The sequence below is a fragment of the Nesoenas mayeri genome, assembly GCF_963082525.1.
Source record: "Nesoenas mayeri genome assembly, chromosome: 7".
In the NCBI taxonomy this organism is placed as follows: Eukaryota; Metazoa; Chordata; class Aves; order Columbiformes; family Columbidae; genus Nesoenas; species Nesoenas mayeri.
Window position 1 is genome coordinate 32,542,824 of NC_137551.1, and position 22,626 is coordinate 32,565,449.

The 22,626-nt window shown below is 36.1% G+C and overlaps 1 protein-coding gene across 1 annotated transcript; it reads left to right on the top strand.

Moving 5' to 3' along the window:
- Positions 1–1,424: 1,424 nt before the first annotated feature.
- On the top strand, positions 1,425–22,510 carry CCDC172 (coiled-coil domain containing 172; the record flags this gene model as incomplete). The annotated part of the gene is made up of 8 exons (XM_080348253.1): positions 1,425–1,503; positions 1,699–1,784; positions 5,020–5,136; positions 6,511–6,676; positions 8,630–8,731; positions 9,701–9,803; positions 21,181–21,268; positions 22,442–22,510. The coding sequence occupies 8 exons, from the start codon at positions 1,425–1,427 to the stop codon at positions 22,508–22,510; spliced, it is 810 nt and encodes a 269-aa protein (XP_080204379.1).
- Positions 22,511–22,626: the final 116 nt, after the last annotated feature.

Genomic DNA, 22,626 nt, shown 5'->3' on the forward strand with positions numbered 1-22,626 from the left:
AATTGCATTTCCTGCAACATAATGTGCTAGTTTCAGGATTGAAAATTTCATCAGAAGCCAGAATTTCTCTCTTAGAGCAATGTCTTTTCTTTAAAAAGCACCATGTTATAGCACACTATGGGTTATAAAATGGCAGCAAATGCTATGAGATAACATTTTTCCAGAACTCTCAGTTTCATTCTACTAACTTAGAACAGCTTTTTCACCAATAAGACATTTGTACTCTCACGTATATTGTTTTGCTTTTTGCTGTCAAAGATTTTCTCTTTTTAATTTTGCTGCTGCAGTATGTTCTAAGGTAGTACCTCCTCTGAGGAAAACTCTTTAACAAGACAGGATTGTCAATAATCCTAATATTTTTCAATGTTAAAAAGGCTAGAAGGGTATAAAGTTCCATTCCTCCAAGCTTTTTCTGCCTCAAAGCAAAGAGGCCAGCTTCCCATAGGTATTCCCTGCAGGGAATGTAGTTCATCCTTGTCAAGATGTAGGAATATGAGTTGTATTTCCAACTGGGTATTTACATTTCCAGGTATACCACTCAGTAATGTACAAACCAGAAAGTTGCAGAAGCTCAGAGCATAGTAAACTCATACAAAAATGTGCTCCAGAAGAACATACAACGGGCTACGTTATGATCTTTGCTTACTGAGACCAACTGGAACAGAAACACTGTCATTTTATATTAACAGTGAAATGCAGCTGAGGGGAGTCTGATCACTGTTACTTAAGTTTTATGCAGTTGGATTTACCATCTTCTTTTGTATGATAGCAGATTTTAGCCTATTTTCTTAGCTAGTAAGGTTAGGCATCCATCTTCAAAAGAAAAACAAATGTAAGCAGGATGGTGATCACTCCATAGAAAAAGGAAGGGCTAAAAAACAACACAAAGCCAATATAAAGCATGTTGTCCCAGAGAAATAAAGTCAGATCTGTTTGATCAAAACTGCTCAGACCCGAGTCAGAACCAACGTTTCACAAAAGTGCTCAAGGTTGACGAGGTTCAGAGCATCAGCTGCCTTTTGCCTGGCCAAGTACCTCCTTTCTCCTGCAATCTACTGCGCTGCTTCTCCTCCTCCTCATTTCCATCTCCCGTGTTTCCCATGCGGGCTCCCCCTCTGCCCAAGGTTCACTCTTGCCCTGCCATATTCTGCAGTCCACACGTCCCGCTCTGTCACCTCTTCCTCCTCAGCTGCATCCCACCTACCATTGTTGCTTCCCTCTGTGGTCTGGAGTTTCCTTCCCAAACACAGGGAGGGACCGGACAGAGGGAATAGCCAAGGTCTGGTAGGGCGCAGAGCCCTGAGGGAAGGGCTGTGCCCAGGTCCAGCCTGACCTTCCTCCAGGGCAACCCAGCTTTAACCACCCAGCTCTTCACAAAGACAGCAAGACCTGGAGAGCCCACAGGCTCCTCAAAAAGAAAGGAAATGAACCTGGATGCTTTGTTCCAGCAAATACAGCTCACAGAGAAGCAGGCGGGAGAGAAAAGGCGCCTCATCCAACAAGGTCTGTGGCAGCGCTGACCACACTTAATGGCGTCTCCATTTCTTGGGGGGACAAAAATGGCCCCACTCCGCTGTCATGAGGGGAGTTTTGTCCATGAAATCTTGTCCGGCTGCTTCTTGCCAAAGCCATGTTTTTGTAAGAATGTAACTTTTACAAACTGAGCACACATTTTTACAGGTTTTTGTTGTGTTGCAGCTAAATCCGACATAAATAGAAGTTATGAAAAAATTAACCAAATAAAAGAAGAGCTGAGCACTGCAAAAATGAAATTAGAAACTAAGGTAAGCAGGCATGTTTATAGTATACATAATAATTAAATACATTATATTTACAAACAGATGACCTGTTCTTTCAGGAACAGATTCATAAACCCTTTAAATGAGTAAACTTCGCCTGCTGAATAATACAGCACTGAGAAAACTTATACTATGCATTTCTGTAGTGAAAAAAGGTTTATCAACAGCTTTCTTCCCACAAATCTCACCTTTCGGGCTGGCCTCTGGCTGTGTCCAGGGAGCAGCTCACCTCAGGGGTAGGAATATTTCCAGATAACACTTCCAAAAAGCTGTGAGACACGGCCACCAGATGCCAGGCAAACTGTTCAGTGTGTGTGAGCAGCCCTGTCCTAACAATCCTGTACCTTCTTACAGCACGTTTCTTCAGAGGCCCCAAAATCACTCCTTCGTTGCCCGCTGCTGTTCACTAAGGGCCTTTCACAGAAAATATATGGAAACATTCCCTTTGTTTACTTCACAGGATCTTGATTCATATACTAAAGACCTTCCTGCAAGCCTGGGCTCACAGTTAGGGCTCACAAGGCCGAAGAGCTTTTCTAGGGATGCTGAAGACAGAGAAAAGTTTCTGAATCTAAAGTTTTTAAGACTTTGCTGTGCTTTGCCTTTAACCAAACTGCAAACATTTTTAGATTAAGCTTCCGGTTTTGCTGAACTTTTCACCATTAACACCTGTGGTTACAAATGATTTAAAAATCCATTTGCTTGTGCCTGAAAACAAAGTCTAAATATCATCCCCTGTGCTCTTAAGTATCTGCACTAGCAGGATGTGTATGCACAACAGGAAAGCACATCAAGGTTCATTTGAAGGCAGAACTGTTGTATCCTATCACTTAAATAAATATCTTCAAGAATCTTTGGGGCATTACCTCACCTAGTTGTGAAATTAAATGTTTGGGGAATGATTTTCATCCTTCAAAAAGCAGCTCTTCTACCTTCTGTAAAAGACTAAGTAATATACATAATAAATACCAACATTACTGTAAGGGGTCAGAATAAAAGTTAACTCATTTACAAATATTTACTTGTTTCAAATTAAGTTTATAATCATGCAAGCAGTTATTTACGTGCTTGCATTTATGCATGCCACAATCTCAGAGCCCAAAAGCGCTTTAAAATAATAACTTATTTAACCAACACAGATTATATCTGGGAGTTGCATGTTAGGTAAAGCCCTTCGTAGTCATGCTCATAAATTTATTTATGAGCATCACAATTTTATGTTTATACTACTAATTTGTTATTGATGTATTGTGATTTATAATCAGGGTTTATGTGGTAGGTATAGAAGGTCCCAGGAGCAGAGCCATTATTGTAAATGACTAATGGGAAGAGCTGAAGTACTAGTTCTAATTAAATCTTATGTGCTTTACCCACCAGGATTAATAATATTCTCACTGACATCCACAAAAATATATTTTACTTGCTTGCTTAGTCTGACATTTATCCATTTATAGATAGGAATTTGTACAGAAAACAGTGGAATGGGAAAATGCATTTCAATCAGACTATATTCAGGTTTAAAGATTATACAGCTATTGAAATTATTTGAAGTAATTTATTTTTCAGTGCATGAATTAAGTTTACATATGTCTACGATAGTTAATATAATTCTGTTCAGCTAATGCTGTTCAGTTTGTCCCACACCAAATAAGTACATTTCTGTATAAGCGCACATATCCAAGCACGTGCATACACAGCAGCCTGACCAAGCAGATGAGACCGAGTTCAAAAGTGGTTTGACATCTATTTCACACAGACTACCTGTGGCAAATCAAAGGTTCCTAAGAAACGCTATTTTTTTCCTCCATTCTGTAAAATCAGGTAGCATGTAATTAGAACCTGAATTATAGCGTTTTGCTTTTCATGGCTTAATGGTTTCTTGAAAAAAAATCTGTTGCAAATGCATAGGTTAAGTTGGTATCTTACGGATGGAGAAACTACACTGCAGTTAGTTATGTTCAGTAATATCAGTACAGTATAAGGACATCTACACTTCCTGAACACTTAGCATACTGGAAATATCAGGGATGAGGAAAAAAATCTGGTCTTTTTTATTTTTTTCCAGCTGTCACATTCTAGTCTTAAGACACTTGATTCCACTATCCTTCCCCTTTTTTATCAGACGCACTTCATCTACACTGTCTCCAAAATCATCTACGTTATTTCATTTAACAATCTTTTCACTTTAACCTCTGTCATATCACTATTATTTGGTCTCTTCTGCTTCTGCACACACAAATGGTCATGGATCAGCCTGACTATTCAATTTCCTTCCTGCTACTTTGCCCTGTGCCTTTCCAGTCTGGGCCACTCCACTGACTTGACTTTCCCTCCTCCTTGTTCTGAGTATTACGGTCTGAGTCATTCTCTTGACCTCCTTTTCTCCACTTCATCAGATGAATTATTCTCATCCTTTAATACTCTTCAACGCTCAGCTGTTCCCTATTTATCTGCTCTTACAGTTTATCCCACCATATAACTTAACCTAGGTTAGATAATGATACAGTAAATGCACTGGAAAATTGAGAGGTGGTCTTCAGAAAATTTTGAAAATTAAATGGTCGAACAGTATTCCCTTCTACCAGATAAATTACTGTTTCAAAGTAATAAAAATAAAACTATACATAAAATAGAAGTTTGAGGGTTGGGTGGGTTATGGTCAAACTGTCTTTAACCAATACGCTGATCTCCATGAGACTTTGTTGGCTAAGAATTCCAGAAATTGTTCTCAGAAAAATACGAGCATATCCCTCCCTCCTTCTCCTATGCAACAGTAGCGTTGCAGAGTTGACAATGTGCACAGCCATTCAGTTGGAACAATGATGTTGGACCCCTGCCCTCCAGATATTGTTCTCTGATTTAGTACATGATGAGCTTTACACAGTTAGATGGAGGACACTGTACTATGTTGGCTAAAATGTCCCATGTGCTCAATATTTTTCCTGGGTTTAACCTGAAAAAAATGTCTCCTAAACTGAAAAGACTTGAAAAAGCAGTTTTAGATAGGTGGACCACCACTAAATATATTGTTTAAAGAAAGGATACTTTTCAAAAGCTTAGTGATATATTGGAAGAATATTGCTTTTACTAATCCAGCAGATATGCCAGCTGTGTTTCAACTGGACCAAGATCCTTACGTGCAACATCATTAATTGTACATATCCTGTATATGAAACAATAAAACAATAATCTTTATAACATTTTTTTTCCCTCTTGAAAGGTTCAGCGTCTGTCTGAAAAACGGTTCTATGCAGAAGTTCTGAAGAAACGTGAAGACAGCTTAGAAAAACAGAAAGCTGAACTTATCAATCAAAAAACCAGCCTTCTTAAAATCTTTGTACGTTTCCAGCTACGGTATTCAGACAGCTCTTTTCTGCTGTAGGAGCCTAGACAGTTTTAACATTTGAAAATATGGAAAAAGTAATGTTTTAAATCTGGAAAACCAGTTGTTGTTTAGTTTTTTGTTTGTTTGGGTTTTCAGATTTTGTTGTAGTGGTTTTGTGGTTTGTTGGAGTTTTTTGTTTAGTTAGTTGGTTTTACTGTAGCATACTTAGCAATGTAAATTCTTACTTTTAATTTAAACCATGATCAAAGGTAACCAACATATGCTGCATTTTCTCTAAAAAGCTGATTTCACATTCTTGATTTCCTTATCTAATGCCTGCTGTTATATGACTCTACTCCAATTCTGACACATTATTTCCTTTAGAAAACTAGGAAAGTCTCACCTTAAATTGGACAGCCTCATCCGCAATAAAACATGTTGAGAAGGATCAAAGGAAAAACTCAGGGAGGCCAACACCACATTTTAGGGATCTTGATAAAGAGATGCAGACAACAAGCTTTACAGTTCTCCCTTGTGCTAACCTGAATATTGGCTTCCTCTTACTTCACTGTGGATCCTTGGATCTGTAGATACTCAGAAATGCCACAGATGACTAGTCTTCTCAGCATTTCTTCAGCATCCAACGCATTCCCAACCTAAGTATACAGAGAAAGAAAGAAAAATAAATATTATTAAGAATCGCAGAAAAAAATATTTAGCTATAAAAGCTAAATATCCTTTGAAGAAGTGTGGAGTTTCTATTAATTGTAACCAGTCAAGTTGGATATATAGGTTATCATTTCTGTCTTCCTGTACATAGGGGTGATTTCTTTTTATTTAATTTAGCAATCAATTAATATTTTTAAAGGAATTTAATATTGTGTTGCTCTATTGAATATTTTTTTTCAGAAAATGAAACAGTCACTTCCTATCAATTATAGCTTTCTTGGTAGTTTACTGAGGGAGGTAAAGTCTACATTCTGCAGAGGAATGAACACCTTTATTTCTTTTAATACCAATCTAAAAAAAGACTGGCCACACTATGCTACTGACTTTAAACAGAACTTTCTACTAATTTCAATAAAGAGTTCAATAGAAAAACCGCCGGCACAAGTCTGTAATGTAATTTATTGATTTTTTTTTAAAATGTATTATTATTAAGAATACATCCTTCGCTTAAAAAAAAAAAAGCTTAAAGCAGACAAAATTATAGAGCTGTAGACCATGTTCATGTCCTCCTAAGTCACAAGAAGTAAATATATTTATAGTACAAGTTTAAGTCTAAACAAACACAGTGCCTTTCAGTCTGTGTAGCTAACAAAGACTTTCTTTTCTTTTTTTCACATAAACATTAAATTTTCCTTTTTTTTTTTCTTTTTTTCCCAGACAGATGCAAAGAGAAAAGTAGCTGAAGAGGAAGATAATTTTACTAAAGAAGTAACAGAGTTTACCAATGAGTATGGTCTAACAAGTAATAGAGATCTTCTGATTAAAAAAAAAGTCAAGACTGAAATAAATGACTTAGAGAAAGAGGCAGCTCTGTTGAAAAATGGTAAGTCTTATATCAAACTATTTTATCTTTGATTACCTGAGAATGAATACAAATCAGTAAAACATAGCTGTGCAAAACAATCATTTTAATTCCATTCCCTTGCTGTCTGGAATTTCCTCTTAGCAATAAAAATCGAGAGAACATTGTCTGAAATACCACATTACACAAGCAAAATTAAAGGCTGTCCTTGTGCAAAACTGCACAAGTGGCTCCCAATGTCTAGTGTCGACAAGCGCATGGGTGCACTGTCATACATAATGTACTGTATTTGATTTGCAATACTTATATTCACCAATGGTTGAACTACGCAAGCTTCCTTAGCCTCAAAAGAATTATCTGCACAGATGCCTTGTAAGATTGGTCTTTTATTGCTACAGTATAACTATATCTTTGAGTTAAGATAGAGAATATGAGATTTCTCAGAACAGAGAGCCAGACTGAAAAGCAATCCTTCAGCAAGGAAATAGGAGTCATCATAGATCACAAGCTGAACATGAGTCAATGACATCAGAATGACAACACCATACTGAGATATAAACATAACTCCGACCTCTGAGACGTGCAAAATAATCCTTCACTCTATTTAGGGCAGTTAAGCTCTTAGCTGGAGTACTATACATCTAGTTTTGGATGTTGCACTTCAAGAAAAAATGTGGACCAGCTTGAGAGAATCCACATGGGACCAGTGAGGGTGATCAGAGATCTGGAGAACAAGAGAAGAAAAAGAAATTAAAGAATGCAGACCATTTAACCTATGGAGGAAAAGACTGATGGAAGATGGATATCAGTTTTAAATATTTAAAGCCCTCTGTAAAAAGGAAATTAATATATTCTCCACACCTATAGTGAGCTGAATACAAAGTTAAAAGTGCAAACCACAGTAAGGGAGAGTCTGGCTGGTTGTTCAGAAATCTTTCCAGGAAGAACAGTGAACAGTTGAAACACTCTGCCTTAGGAGGTTCCATCACCAAAGGAAATAGGAGTCTGCAGTACCAAAGGTTTTTAAGAACAGGTTAGACAAGCATCTGTCAGAAATCCCAGAGGAACAGCTGATCCTGCCTCTGGGAGGAGGAATGCAGTAGATGACCACTCAGAGTCCTTTCCAGTCTCGTGATTCTACAAGTCAAGTGCCAGTACTTTGAATTCCCTATTTCTGGTGTAAAGTTACTGAACTCTGACTGTCCATTTGAGTTTCTTGGTGGTACCTTCTTTCTGTGTTTCCTGTGGCTCTGATTCTCATCTACAACTGAAAAACAAGCCTGTATTGGGAGGCACTTGATACTTTTAAGGATTAATTTTTACATATTCAGGCAGATCTCATTAGTCAAATGGTCTCTGAAAGGTTAGAGCAATAGGACATGAAAGGTGACTAATGTTCTTCTCTGGATTTTTTACTGTCTTGATTCCACCCTTTTAAATCGCATCTTTTTTAAAGTACAATTTGTCTGTCTATCTGCTATATTCTCGAGCACACTGATGACACTAGACAAGTTTAACTCATAACAAGAAAATTACATGAGGACCTCCAGTTGTCAGGGAAACAATTAAAATTAATTCCAGATGTTGTCAATGGTCAGGTTCAAATGTCCATAACACTAAATAAAATACACTCTTTTTAGTCCTGCTGAGAGGTGTTTGTTCATCACCTGTTCCATAAATCATCTTCCTTTATAGCTGAATTAACCCTAAAGCAAAACATTTTAAATTCTTTTTGTGCCCAGTCAAAAAGTACGTCAAACACCTTGATAACATTAAAAAAAACATTCTTTCATAGATATGTATTCATTATAGGACATATAATTTCCTGTGAACTGGATTTTACACAACAGATTTTAGTTTTATGTTTAAGGTTATTTTTTACTAGATTGGTAGAAGTAGTTAAGAATATTTAAGATTATATCTTGAAAGCTAGGACTGCAATGCATTTTAATTGAAAATATATCTTTTTCTTAGAAATGGAGTCAATGGAACATAAAAATGTTCAGCTAAATGCACTCCAGCTGGAGAAGAACGAATTAAAGCAGTATTTATTTACCCTCCAAAGTGAACTCAAAGGTGTGCCTGATAATCACTTGTTATGATGATTATTTGTGGCTTGGCAAATGCTTCTGAAAAATGTTTTCTGACAAGTTATTTTTCTGAAAAAAAGGAAGCAATGGAAAGATGACTTTAATATATTGTTATATATTGTTATAGACATGGTTATAACAAATATTATGGATTTCAATATGAATTATTTTAAATGTTAGTGATACTGAGGTCTACAGATGTGCTGAATCATAACCTGTAACTGAGAAGTGAATTTTTACTTTTGCTGGTAAGACATATACTTAAATGGATAATTTAGTGTTTCAAAGTGAACTTAAAATCAATATAAATATTGTTTAAAACTCATTAACTTATAAATAAAGAATGTAATTAAAATTTAAATGTGTAACAAGCAACATGGCTTGGACTGATAAAGACAGATTTGGCCTAGGTGCTAAACCTCTGACTAGTAAATTCAACTGTCATCTCTTAACTGATATTTATGTGTTAGTATATGAAAGTCTGTGCATTAAAAAAAAATAAAATAAGGAAGTCTACACGATAAAGTTTTGTTGAATATGCAGGAAACCACATAAAAGAAACAACTAGATGGATATAGAGGGAATCAAGAAAGATTCTGTGTCAAAGGTGATCACAGGCCATAAGGATGATTTTGAAATTTGGATAAAAATGTCACCTAGAAGTGGTTTAGTAACTTTTTTACAAATGTTTAATTAACATGTGACAGTAAGAAAGCTAAGAAAGACCATAAATTTGGTCATAAATTATTTAGGAAAAGGAATAAAATTTTCTAGAAGATTGCAATATGCATACCAATTACAATAACAAAATGATTCATGTCTTTATTTGGATGTCTTTACCCTATGAACAGCTTCACAAAGAGGCATTAGAAAAGATAAATTTAGAAAATGTAGTAAGTCTTTGAATATGGATGATTAATATATATTTATAAGGTAATTGTTATTTTCTGTTTAGACCTTGAGAAAGTAATCAGGGAAGCCGAAAGAATGACAAAGGATTTAGAAGCAGAAAAAGTCCAAGTCACTGAAAAACCTCAGAATGATCCGGAATGTTTAAGGTAAAAATCTCATTGCAATGGGGTGGATTTGCCACAGGAACCTCCTTGTGTCAGGTGGCCTTGTACTGAAACTACTAAACATAGATTTGTTTCCTCTGCGACCCTTCCCATCAGTCCTAGTTTGCCTTCTAATTAAGCTAGTTTAGAATAAAATTTTGAAGATTTAACCAAGACAGAAGACCTTGCAAATATTGTTTCCTAGGAACTAAGTGGTAACCACTCATTTCTTGTCATTTTGCTCATCTCATGTATATGTTTTCACTATACAGCAAATAATGTAATGTTTTCAACAAAATAACTTCCCACGCAGAAAGCCCCATATCACCAAATTAACCATCTTTCTCCTATTTTATCGTGACCCAGATGAAAGTGCCTGTGGATATTTAAAAATATTTAAAAGAAAACACAAAGGAAATTCTCCTAGAAAAGCTGGCCCAAACTATTCTCTAACAAAGATCATTAGAGAAAACACGTAATGTTTTCTTTTCTGTACATTTATTTCTCAGGTTTTGACTAAAATAAGTATAATTTATTTTTTTTCTGAAAGCTTTCAATAGAAAAATCAAATTTTGCAGAGAACCCTGAGCATTTTTCTGAGAGACGATTTGGTAATGGCCCATTTTTTGCTGAATATCATTTTTTGAAAGAAAATTATATATCAGCCCTATTACTAACTCTCTACAACTTCTTACATGGTGTTGAGACATGGCCAAAATTCCTTCAACATAAAAATTAGTTAGCTCACAACTCTGCACACAGCAGCAAAAATTTTGTATTCAACATATACATAGAAGGCACAGTGTAAATAACAATAACATCAGCAATTCTGTAAGACAGCATGCTATAATTCAGTCTTTTACATTATTCATTCCATCGTGATATATTGGGTTTTGTGATACCTGAGGTTGTCAGCTACCTTCTAAATAACATACTGCCCTTGGAGTAGTTTACTGCCATGATACTGCTTAATGTTTAAATTGGTGTAATTAGTTTTCCATAACAGGTTTCCTGTTATAGAAGTAGCAAACATTATATTACTCTAAATGCCCAGCTCTGCCCCTCATTGCTATGAGATCCTAGGCAAATCATTTGAATCCATGTATATCTGTCTTTCTATGTAGTGAAATTAACTCACAGTTTTGTGGAACAATACTTTGGTTTTATCCAGGGGAAAACACAACAGTGGATAAAATATGTTAAATTCCACTAACTACAAAACTAGTATGTGTCATTTACCACCAAAGCAAGAAGAACTAGGAGATTTTTCAACTTCATAAAATGCATCATTTTGTGGCCAATATAAGCTTAGATTAGGACAAGGGAAAATGGCCTCAAGTTATGCTAGGGAAGGTTCAGATGGGATATTAGGAAAAACTTCCTCATGGAAAGGGTTATGAAGCACTGGAACAGGCTGCCCAGGGCAGCGGTTGAGCCACCATCCCTAGAGGGGTTTAAAAGGCGTATAGATCATAGAATCATAGAATGTCCTGAGTTGGAAGGGACCCACAAGCATCAAGTCCAACTCCTGTCCCTGCACATGACAACCCCAGAGTTCACACCATGTGTCTGAGGGCATTGTCCAGTCTCTTCTTGGATGCTGTCAGGCTTGGCGCCGTGACACCTCCCTGGGGGAGCCTGTTCCAGTGCTCCAGCACCCTCTGGGTGAAGAACTTTTTCCTCATGTCCAACCTAAACCTCCCCTGGCACATCTTCCTGCCATTCTCTTGGGTTCTGTCATTGGTCACTAAAGAGAAGAGTTCAGCACCTGCCCCTCCTCCCCTTGTGAGGAAGCTGTAGACCATGATGAGTTCTCCTCTTCTCCAGGCTGAACAAACCAAGTGAAAAGATGAGGCTCTTAGGGACATGGTTTAGTGCTAGAGTTAGGTTATGGTTGGACTTGATGGTCCACAATGATTAAAGGAGTGGAGCGTCTCCCTTATGAGGAAACGCTGAGGGAGCTGGGTCTCTTTAGCTTGGAGAAGAGGAGACTGAAGGGGTGACCTCATTAATGTTTATAAATATGTAAAAGGTAAGTGTCACAAAGCTGGAGCCAGGCTCTTCTCAGTGACAACCAATGATAGGACAAGGTGCAATGTGTACAAACTGGAACACAGGAGGTTCCACTTAAATATGATAAGAAACTTCATCACAGTGAAGGTGACAGAGCACTGGAACAGGCTGCCCAGGCAAGGTTGTGGAGTCTCCTACTCTGGAGACATTCAAAACCCGCCTGGACACCTTCCTGTGTAATCTCATCTTGGTGTGTTCCTGCTCCGGCGGTGGGATTGGACTGGATGAGCTTTCGAGGTCCCTTCCAATCCCTGACATTCTGTGATTCTGTCATCTTAAGCGTCTCTTCCAACCAAATTGATTCTATGATTTGATAATTGCATGTACTGCAAAATGTAAAGTGCTCCTACAGCTGACGTTACCATCACAAAAAGCAACTTCTCCTTGACGTGTAATAATATGTTGAAGACATTTTCTTCACATGGAAATATTCTTCATTTCAGATACTGGACAAAATCTAGGACAAATTTTCCTAGATCATACTTCTATCTTGAACTTGCTTTTGAGCTCATGTAGGCTCAGAAAACCTCAATGCTTTATAGAGAGAGATAGCCCTGAACAAATTATCTTGGATGCCAGAAGCAATGTAGCTGTGTTACTGTACTTCCATGTCAGCACTAATAGATTCTGCTTTTCAGTAGAGCCACGCAGGCAATCCTCATTTGTCTACTTCTGCATGTCATAGCACTGTGGTGTTTAGAATTATCCCAAACCTTATCAGATTCATACAACTCTATCAATTTATTTATTTTTTTTTAACAAAACCTACTAATGACTTTTTGATTTGGACTACTGAATTAAGACAATCAAAGGGAATTTAAAGTATTATGTGCTATAAATAGTGCAGGTATCCTCTGGTGGTACCTGATCACCCTCCAGTCCCTACAAAGAAGTCATCAAGAATATGGAGTAAGGATGTGCACAACTCTGCACAGTGGGAGAAGAAAAGGCAAAAAGCAGAAGAGATAAGAGGGATTTAGAATTAATCTAAGGAAATACTTTTTTATCATGAGGATAGAATAGCAAAGGAAAAGGTTGCCCAGAGGGGTTGCATCATTTTAATCCTTGAAGGTTTTCAGACTTGACTGGATAAAGCCCTGAGTAATCTACTCTGACCTTGTAGCTGACCCTGCTTTGAGAAGGACGTTGGGCTAGGTGACCTCCTGACATCTCTTCCAGTCTGAAGTATCCAATGAACCAATTATCACTGTGGAATGCACAAGGGGAGAAAACAGCCCATAGATCAATACATATGAACTGGCTTGTGCCTACACTGCTCAGAGGCAGCATTATTTGCAACAAACATCATCTCCGCACTTCCTAGCATTTGGTGAGATCATGTCTACTCTAGTCCCTTTGTAGTGTCTTTGCAACATTAAGATATAATGTCATGTCTATACACATACTTTCCATTCAAAATGCATTAAATCCTTCAAAGAGTTACACCCAGCGCCACAGAGTGATGGCTCAAAATGACAACAGCTGCCCCATGTGTCGCAGCCCCTATGAGGTGCCACAGGAGCGTTTGAGGGACCACAGCTGCCACAGCAGAGCACAATAGTCTCTCTGGAGCAGATCTTGAGCAAACTATCCTGGCCACTCCTATGGGTGCCTTCTGAAGGAATCTGACAGTAAAGAATCAGTCAGTGTCAGTGAGAAAAACTGGGCACTTGGGGTGAACCAGGAAGCCCTCCTGACAGTCTAGATATGCCTTTGGCACTTGCAAAGGACCTTTTGTAGCCAAGTACCAATTAATGCGATCTTACATACACTAGTGTATCTCTTAATAGCTTTGGTCTCGCTAAAATCAATGTGATTGAACACACTGTGTTTGAGAAACAACCCTTTTTACCTAGCAAGATAAGCTTTTTTCCCCCATATGGAATGTATTGCAAGAAAATAATTTTACTTTATACTTAAAATAATATTTAGTATGTATAAAGACAATAATATTTTGGCACAAGTAATGTGGATCAAAAATACATATTTTTCCTAGGAAATAAGCACAAAATATGATTCTTTTTCTTACAGAGCAGGAAATCACACCACTCTTTACACAGTAAAAATACTGATGTTTTTAATGCTTCCTTAGAACAAATGTGAGAAACAGTCAGCATCAATAACCTGACATATGTAGCTCCCAGATCACCCTGTAAGTCTGTTATTGTATCACATACCTAGTCCCAGCTTAAAAATCAATATCAAAAGTAGCTGGTAAGGCAAGAATCTTCATTACAATTAAGTATATATCTTAAAGTAAATTGCATTTCAGCTGAAGAGTGTAGCCAGCTAATTCAAATTACAGCAATTCATCTTTGATCTGAGAGAAATGCCCTATACTATGTCTGCAGTTTCATAAAATTTCTCTCAAATCCATCAAAGAATTACGTAAGGTCATGAGAATCATACATCAGTAATTCCAACAGCTGTCGGTGCTGCTGTTATAGGCTCGTAGTAGCACATATCAGATACAGGAAAAAGCTAACCAAAATTTGAATGTTAAGCACAGATACAATTATGGATATGACAGTGTACCCTCTTCTTCGAAGCAGGCACCCTGGAAATTGTGTTTCATTATACAGGTGCATAATTCAGAGAAATATTAAGAAAAGAGGGCTTTTTTTCAGAAAAGAGCTACAATTAAAATCAAAAGCTTCATTTTAATCGTCTGCTCTGCCAAAGCCAACCCCAAACACAAAACAGCAGGAAAGAGCTTTGGCATCAACTCTCTTGAGTCACATTTCCCTGGCAAGTAGCATCACTTCAGTGGAACAATACAGGACTCCAGCAGAGACTAACAGATACCAGCGAATTCCTAGCTATGTCATTTCACTATTATATTCATTCTAATTACTTACTATATTAATTATCTTCTTTCAAAGTTTAATTTTAAATTTATGTGTTGCCTTATGTAAAGCAACCTAGAAGTAATTTTAATTACAGTTTATTCAGACTAAGAACAGTCAGTTTCTACCTAAAAATGATATTTTTCACACTAAAGATAGTCTAAAGATAAATTGTATCTTTGAAACCTGAATTTATGTTCTACTTCAGAAAAGCAGTAACAAAAGGGAAATGCATGAAGTCAGCTTACTTTGTAAATAATTCAAGGCTTTATATACTTGCTTAATTCCTAAAAATATAGTGTTGTTTCTTATACTTCAAAATACAGAAAAATAAACTTCATCACCAAAATTAGGAAGGAAAACATCATACAGGAAATATGTTCATTAGAGCTGAACAAATGTTTCATGCTAACAGCAGACTGCCTAAGGCTGTGCATGTTTCTGGTGGCTTAAAAACTACTTGCAATTTAATTTTATGTTAAATTTTATAATCAAGAAATATCAATCTCTGGAGTAATATATGGGGTTCAAAATGAGTTTTTTAATGACAATCTCTTCATCGATTTTTTTAAGATTTGCTTTTTAATAGTAGTGTAGTAGTAGTAGTTTTTAATAGTAGTTAAAATAGGTTTCCATTGTAAATTGCAGTATGGATTTACAAAAAAATTGATCAAATCTGACTAATGATATCTTCCTTTGATAAGACAGCCCATTGGTTAGACAAAGAAAATGCAAATGCCATCCATCTAGACATTACTAAAGTATTTGATGTTATCCCACATGGGAAACTACTAGTTAACCTGGGGAAGACATATTAAAATTAATTAAGGAAATTACTAATAGTAACAATACTGATAGGTCTGAAAAAAGGAAATTCTGGGGCTGGAAAAGGAACTACACTTACAGCTGGTCTTGCTTAATGACTCAAAAAATTACTCTGAAATAGTGGTTTAAGATAATAGTGTAAAACAATTTAAAAACTCTAGACCTTGTAAGCTGGATTCACTGAAAAAGAGGATGAATATAATTATATACAGGTTATGTACTTGTACACAACTGGGGACTTCAATAATAGGTATCTGGAAGCAGAGAAGAGAGGCCTGAGCATGCCACCTTATCAAAAGACAACTATAAACATGAAAAGTAAATATAGCTGTGGAAAAAAGCAAGAGGTATTTCCAACAAAAACCAGAAGGGTGTAAGAATACTCCGAACAAATCTCTCACCTACTTTTCAAGAAGGATGCATTCAGCATGGAAGATGACCGGAGAATGGAGAGCCCACAATGCAGATGGAAACAAGGACATTATAAAATCCTTTCTAGCTCTGCGAAAATTATATAGTTCACATGAAGCAAAGCAGTAGAGACCAGAGATACTAATTTTGGCAATATGGTAGACGTATTAATAAATCCAGATTGAGATCTAATTTTGCCTGTACAACAGAAAAATCAATATATTTGAAAAAGAAGGATCATTGACCCATATTTATCCCATATTTATTTTCCCTGACTTTCAATAGGAATCTTATTGACCCCTAAAAACAATTTGATGTCTCTGATGCTTCTAAATTTTTTCGTATGTAACTTGTACTTACAGTTCCCATGCAAAGCAGTCCAGTTAACTTTGTTTTTCTATCTGCACAAAAGCAAATCGCACTCTAAATGTGCAATTTAATTCAGTGTGCCTTAACCTTTCCATGCTTATTCAACCATAATAATATATTACTTAAAACTTCTTGTAATGTTTTATGTGTTTGGGGAACAGAAATTAAACAAACAAACCAAACACCAAACAATAACAAAAAAACCCAAGACCTAGAACTACTTTTATAAACAGTTGCCTGAAAACATCTGCAGAATGCAGGCTTTAATCAAGGATAGTGATGCATTTTACAATCAGCATTTGATCTGATCCAAAACATTAAAAGCTGAAATTTTCTTATTTTACCTAAGGTATTTCTATTTATTTTAATTTACATTTAATTACCCTTGTTATGTAGCCTAGTACCCTGTGCACTTGCATGTTTCATCTTCTTGCTAGCATTTATTATCACTACTAGATCACTTTCTTAATTTTTATTCTATTTCTGCTCCATGAAGCACAGGCTTTTATAATTTATTTGTTCAGCTCAAGTGCTTGAATTTGTTTTGAGATACTGAACTCCATTTAAGACTCATTTTCTCCCTTCCTCAATCAATTGATAATAATCTGAAATTTATTGACTTCTTCAGCTGTGTCAATAGCATTTTCTGTTTAGTAGTGTCAGTAAATTGTAAATAGCCAGCAAAATCTTGCTCTCACTATAGAAACATAGACATTAAATCAGTACTGGTACTGAACTGAGACTGAATGACCTCAATGCATTAGCTCTACGTTGGTGTGAGACAAGAAGCCAAAGTCTTCTATACTTTTCTTCAGACTCAATAAAGTCTCGATAAATGTTTCTCCTGATCTTTATGACAAAATCCAGGAAAATCAACATACATACCCTCAAGTTCATATATAACTTCTTACAGAACTTCACTTCATACCATAAATTCTATGCCCTGTATATCAGTGTCAAGCAATTCTGTTTTATAGCATGCTCTAGTGTTTCTCCTCATATTTATGGTTAAAAAAAAAATAAATCAAAGAGTGGTCATAAACAAGGCAAACAAGAATGAATGCAGCCCCAATAACCAGATAGGGTTAGGACTCTATAGAAGACCATAATATTCACCCTGCCTTCTGCACAAACTATTTCTTCTTTGAGGCCTCTTTACCTAAAATTATTCTTGGAATGCACATCCTGGCTACTGAACTCTTGATCCAGTAATTTGAATCTGAACATTCAAAGATTTCAGAGAAACCTGTTCGACAATAACATTATTTTCATCATAGCTCAATTCATAATACCAGCATGTATTGATTTCACAATTATTTTTCCTATTTGCCTTCTGCATATACAGCTGAAAATCAAGAAGAGTGCGTTTCAGCCACAAATGCCAATGATATTTAATAGCTGTGCTCATTTCAAAGCTGCAAAATCAATCATTTTCTGTGATCTCCTCCTCCTTCATCTCTTTGTCACTTGCGCCATTCAAAAGTAATGGAAAATGGACCACTGAGAGCTCAGTCTAAGGCAAGCTAGCATCCAAAAATGCTGATGCTGTGGTCCCATCTACTTGATATAAGGCTCAGGTTTACTGTTGCCATTTATCTTGGATGTTTGTCAAAGGAATAGTCAAACCTCTTTTCACAAACAAGGCATTCCAACTCCAGTTGTTCATCAGAGCTTGTTACCTGTAATGCTGTAAACTACCAATAAACCGTTAATCCAGTGCAATGACATTTTTAAAATATACACTTATTGCCATCAAGGAGACCAACATTCTAAAAATAAGACAAAAACAATGGACAAGGAGAGACAAATACTGATGTCATTTTTCCCGAATATTTATTAAGAGATCTGCTTTTTATCATAGTCATAAGGAGGGTATAATTGTCAAATTAATCCTTGTTCTGGCAAAAGGTACATCTCTTTCACTTCCAAAGGTGACAGAAAACTTGTCCTCCATCTAGACAGTATAGTTTAATGAATACTTGGTTTGCACATTCAATCTGATAGTGGAAGGATGAATATGAATATCCTCCTTATCTTAAATGTAAAATGAAAAAGCTAAATCTGCTTACACGTTAAACATTTTTTGAATAGTTCCATTGTCTCACATTCCTTCTGGTAAAACTTCATCATTTATTCAGTAACTCAGGCGTCTCCAATGCATTAATTGTGTAGACTATAACCTAACAGACAGACCTTGTTTTGTGAGTATAATATTCCTGGCACATACTGTAATTATCTAGCTTCTAAATAAGAAAGAAGGAAGACCTGAAAGCAGAATCAATTGATTAATGTGAAAATTAAACACCACATCAGAATGAATATCTTTTATCACCACTACCCCATGCTATGTAAGGAGCTGTGCTGTCACCACATTTGAAAGTTTTAGAAAATATTTTAAATAAAATTTTAAAATTCATAGGCATTGCCATTTCAAAGCACATCATCAACAGTATTTAATTCACAATCCCAAGACACAGATGAGCAACACTTACTGCTTATCTTCTGGTTGTTCTATCCTTAGTGTACACCTAACACAGACTGGTATCATCCTTAGCCTGACAACCTGCAGACAGACTGTGCATCAATTTTACAATGTGGAAGACAATGGGAGAGCATTTTCTCTGAGATTAACAGACTGTGTCCTTTGCTGAAGTAAATTGGTCAAAGTAGGACTTTATTTTAAACAAACTTGGGTTCTAGTATCATACTGACAAGAGAACACGGGAAGGAAAAAGTGAGGAGGCAAGGCAACAAAGTTAAGTTGATTTAATCAAGATCAAAAGCTGATCTTAGACCTTGAATTGAACTTCTCTCAATGAAAATGGTCTGTAAACTAGCACTGTACTCTGGTACAGTGAATATTTCATTTATTAAAGTGTGGTTCAAAATTTCCTTTTGTTTGAATGCTTGTCTGTGCTATGAATGCAGGAGAATTACTTCTGAAAGATTTACTCCTTTATAATACAAACACACAGAACTCATACTGTGTCCATATTGATGGTAAGATATTTACATTTTCCACAGGAACAGCAAAATTAACTTAAGGTCCAGTCTTATACTACTATTCTAATGCCACACATAGTGATTATGCTATTCCTCTAATATGAAGCTATACCTTTTACTCTTAATAAAGCTATCTGCTTGTGTAGAGAACAAACTCCGTCTGCAGTAGTACAGCTAAAGAGGTGCATTATCTATATAATTGGGTTAAATTATTTATTTCCTCATATAAAAGAAAAAATGGTTGCTATCTGCTCTTTCAACTTCAGAATAAACAGGATCCTGCTGCGATGCATCAGTTTAGCTGTTTAATTAGAAGCAGAATATATAGTTTTTCTCCTTTTTTCCGGTCTATATGTATGTCCCACAATATTCACCTTGTTTGCTGAAACTGAATTAAGGGTAAGCAACTTCAGCTTTCTCATTGTGCTTTTCTTCTGACAGCCATACAAAGACTCAGTATAATCTCATCACCTTGTATTCATTAGACTACTAAAGGTCTGGCAGAGATTTCTCTTGGTCTACCAAGTATTATATTAACGTCAACTACTACAGTCATTGGTGCACAAAGTTTAGGTGTCTACTTTTTGCAGGACCAATGTCTTATATGTTTCCCAAACACTGATATTCCCCTTGGAAAGTGTTTTTCTACAGAAGGTTTTTTCCCAATTAAACTGCATTTTTTTCTGGGTCTCAAAACTCTGAATTTGTGAGCCTGGTTTGTAGACAGTGTTAGGTAAGTCAAGTCTTCTGCCTCTTTTCATTCTATGAAAACATTTGGAGAGGAGCTGCAGTGTTTCAGGAGCTGTAGCAGTTGAGAATCCTGTTGCTAAGGTTTGTTTTGTTAATTGTTTCCATACAGCAAAATTTAGCCAAGAGCTGTTTGTAAAAACTGCTTTATGCCTCAAAGAGCCAAAGGAAGTTCTAGCCCTGCAAGCACTGCTGCAGTGAACATCTCCACTCATTTAGGAAGAGCAAACTGCACGCTACAATTGTTTTTGCTGTTCACTTCCCATGGATGCAGAGATTGCTCCCCATGCTGTCTGATTTCCTAACAGATTTTATAATTAAGCTACTAGTAATTTACATTAAAAATAATTTTAAATAGTATTTTTACAGAAAATTGCTACTAGTTTCATTTGGGCTATGATATAATCTTGAAAGAACTGAGAAAAAGTCGATGCTCTTTTTAATGCAGTAATCACTATTTTAACGTTAGTCCTTATTGTAGCAAAGTTGGAGAATTCCTGGCTGGGACTATTGGGAAACAGTCAGTTAATGCTGAAGAGTAATGGGAGAAATGGGGAGACAACAACAGCAAAGAAATCTGCAGAGGGGTTCGGAGCAACATTGCACAGGGTCAGGCAGAAGATCCATCTAATCCAACATTCTGTCTGCACCAGCGGCTACAAGCAGATACTGAGGGAGAGTAGTAATAGTAACATATGGCCCTTCCTAAGTATCAACGTTTAAATTCACTTGTTTAATAAGGGAAATGATGACTAATGAGGCCATAAATCTTTCATGGTTTATGAAAACAACATGGTCCAGAAATTTGTCTAACAAAGTATTTAGTCAAGATACACTTTGCAAAAACCCAAATTGTCGTTTTCTGGTTACTCACGTTGCATTCACAACTGCTGGTGCCAAATGAAATCGCACTATATTGTGGGAGAGCAGCAGGGTGAAGTGCCAATTATAATACAAAACCAGCAAACCAAAATGCTGATCATGCAGATAGATCAGTGAGGGTTTTCTCGCATATGACAAGTGGACAATTGGGACCAAAGCTGAAAAAAATAGTTTCGCAAGCACCAATTCTCTAACCCCAAAACTTATTTTGTTTTTGGACACAGGCTTAAGAAAGAATTGGAAAATTGCAAAGATGATGATTGGGAAAGTATCTGTGAGACTCTTCGAACAGAAATTGAAATTCTGCAGATGGTATGCCATTTTAATGAAGGATTTTAAATTTTTGATAATTTTAGTTTTAAAGGTGGAATTTAAGATGTTCAGCAATGGTTTAGATAAGCAGGTTTTTATACTATACACACAGACAAATATCTTTGCATTGCAGGTGCACTCCAATTCTTATTTGTTTTAGTCTATTATTTCCAAATATCCAGGAATATAATTTCTCACAGAAGAGGGAAGCACAGAATATAATTTAAAGATACATTTTTAGCACAAGAAAGCCATATTTGGGGGACAAGTACTAATCATTAACTTCTTGAAAGCTGCAAAAGATTACACATCTAGGAGCTAAATTCTTTACAAAAACTTATTAAAATTTGTTTTTTCTCTAAATGTCAGCGCTAACTTCAATTTCTTGATTGCCAGTCTGTGTAACAATATAAAGATAAAAAATATTTTCCAGTCCCATTTTTGGGGAAAATAAAAGGCTTTTTAAGGTTCATTTCAGACCCTCTGATTGAGCTGTGTGAAGGTGTAGCTGTTATTCACATCCGTACCAGAATAACAGTCATGGGAAATCTGTATTACTCACTTTCAAGATCAGTTTCAAGTTTCTGTTAGAGGAGTATAAGTGATACAATATAATTATCAAATATATATATATAAAAATATATATTTTTATATATATATATGTTTTTATATATTAAAAATATTTTATATATTTTTAATATACATATATATATGTAATAATATCACTGTAAAGAACACAGTGAACTCAGATTTCATTTTCTAGAATTAAATTATTTCTCTTTTCCAGAATCTATCACAAAAAAGGTCTTCAAACAAGTGAAGAGTATGTCACTTATGATATGGAGTATCAGAAGCTAGTCTTTGAGTATATTTAAACCATTTTACTCAGGCTCTATCAGGTTTGCTTCTATTTTTTTTGTTTGTTTGCTTGTTTCATTAAACCACAGTTTGTATCTGCCTTTGCTTTTCATTAAAATAAAATTTTGTTGATTTTAAAGGGGTGAGATTTTTATGTTTTTCCTACAAATTCAGCCGCCATCCATCTTTAGTTTCCTCTTTGTGTCTATGAATGGACAGTACATAGTCTGCTACACGTACAGGCGAGTTCCTATATTACTGGCTCTGTTCTCTGTCCTGTTTTTTACAATGAACGCTCTCCTATTTTTAATGTAGTGCTGTGGTCTTGAGAGACAGACTGCTATTACCATCAAGAAATACTTAACAGGAGCTGTGGCTATTTAGTTTATAACTTGACAATGCAATCCTGTAACAAGCTCTATGAACCAGCTCAATTCCAGCAATGCTGTTTAATAGTCCAGAAGAGTTTCCAAATCTCCTGAGCAGCAGATGCCTCCAGT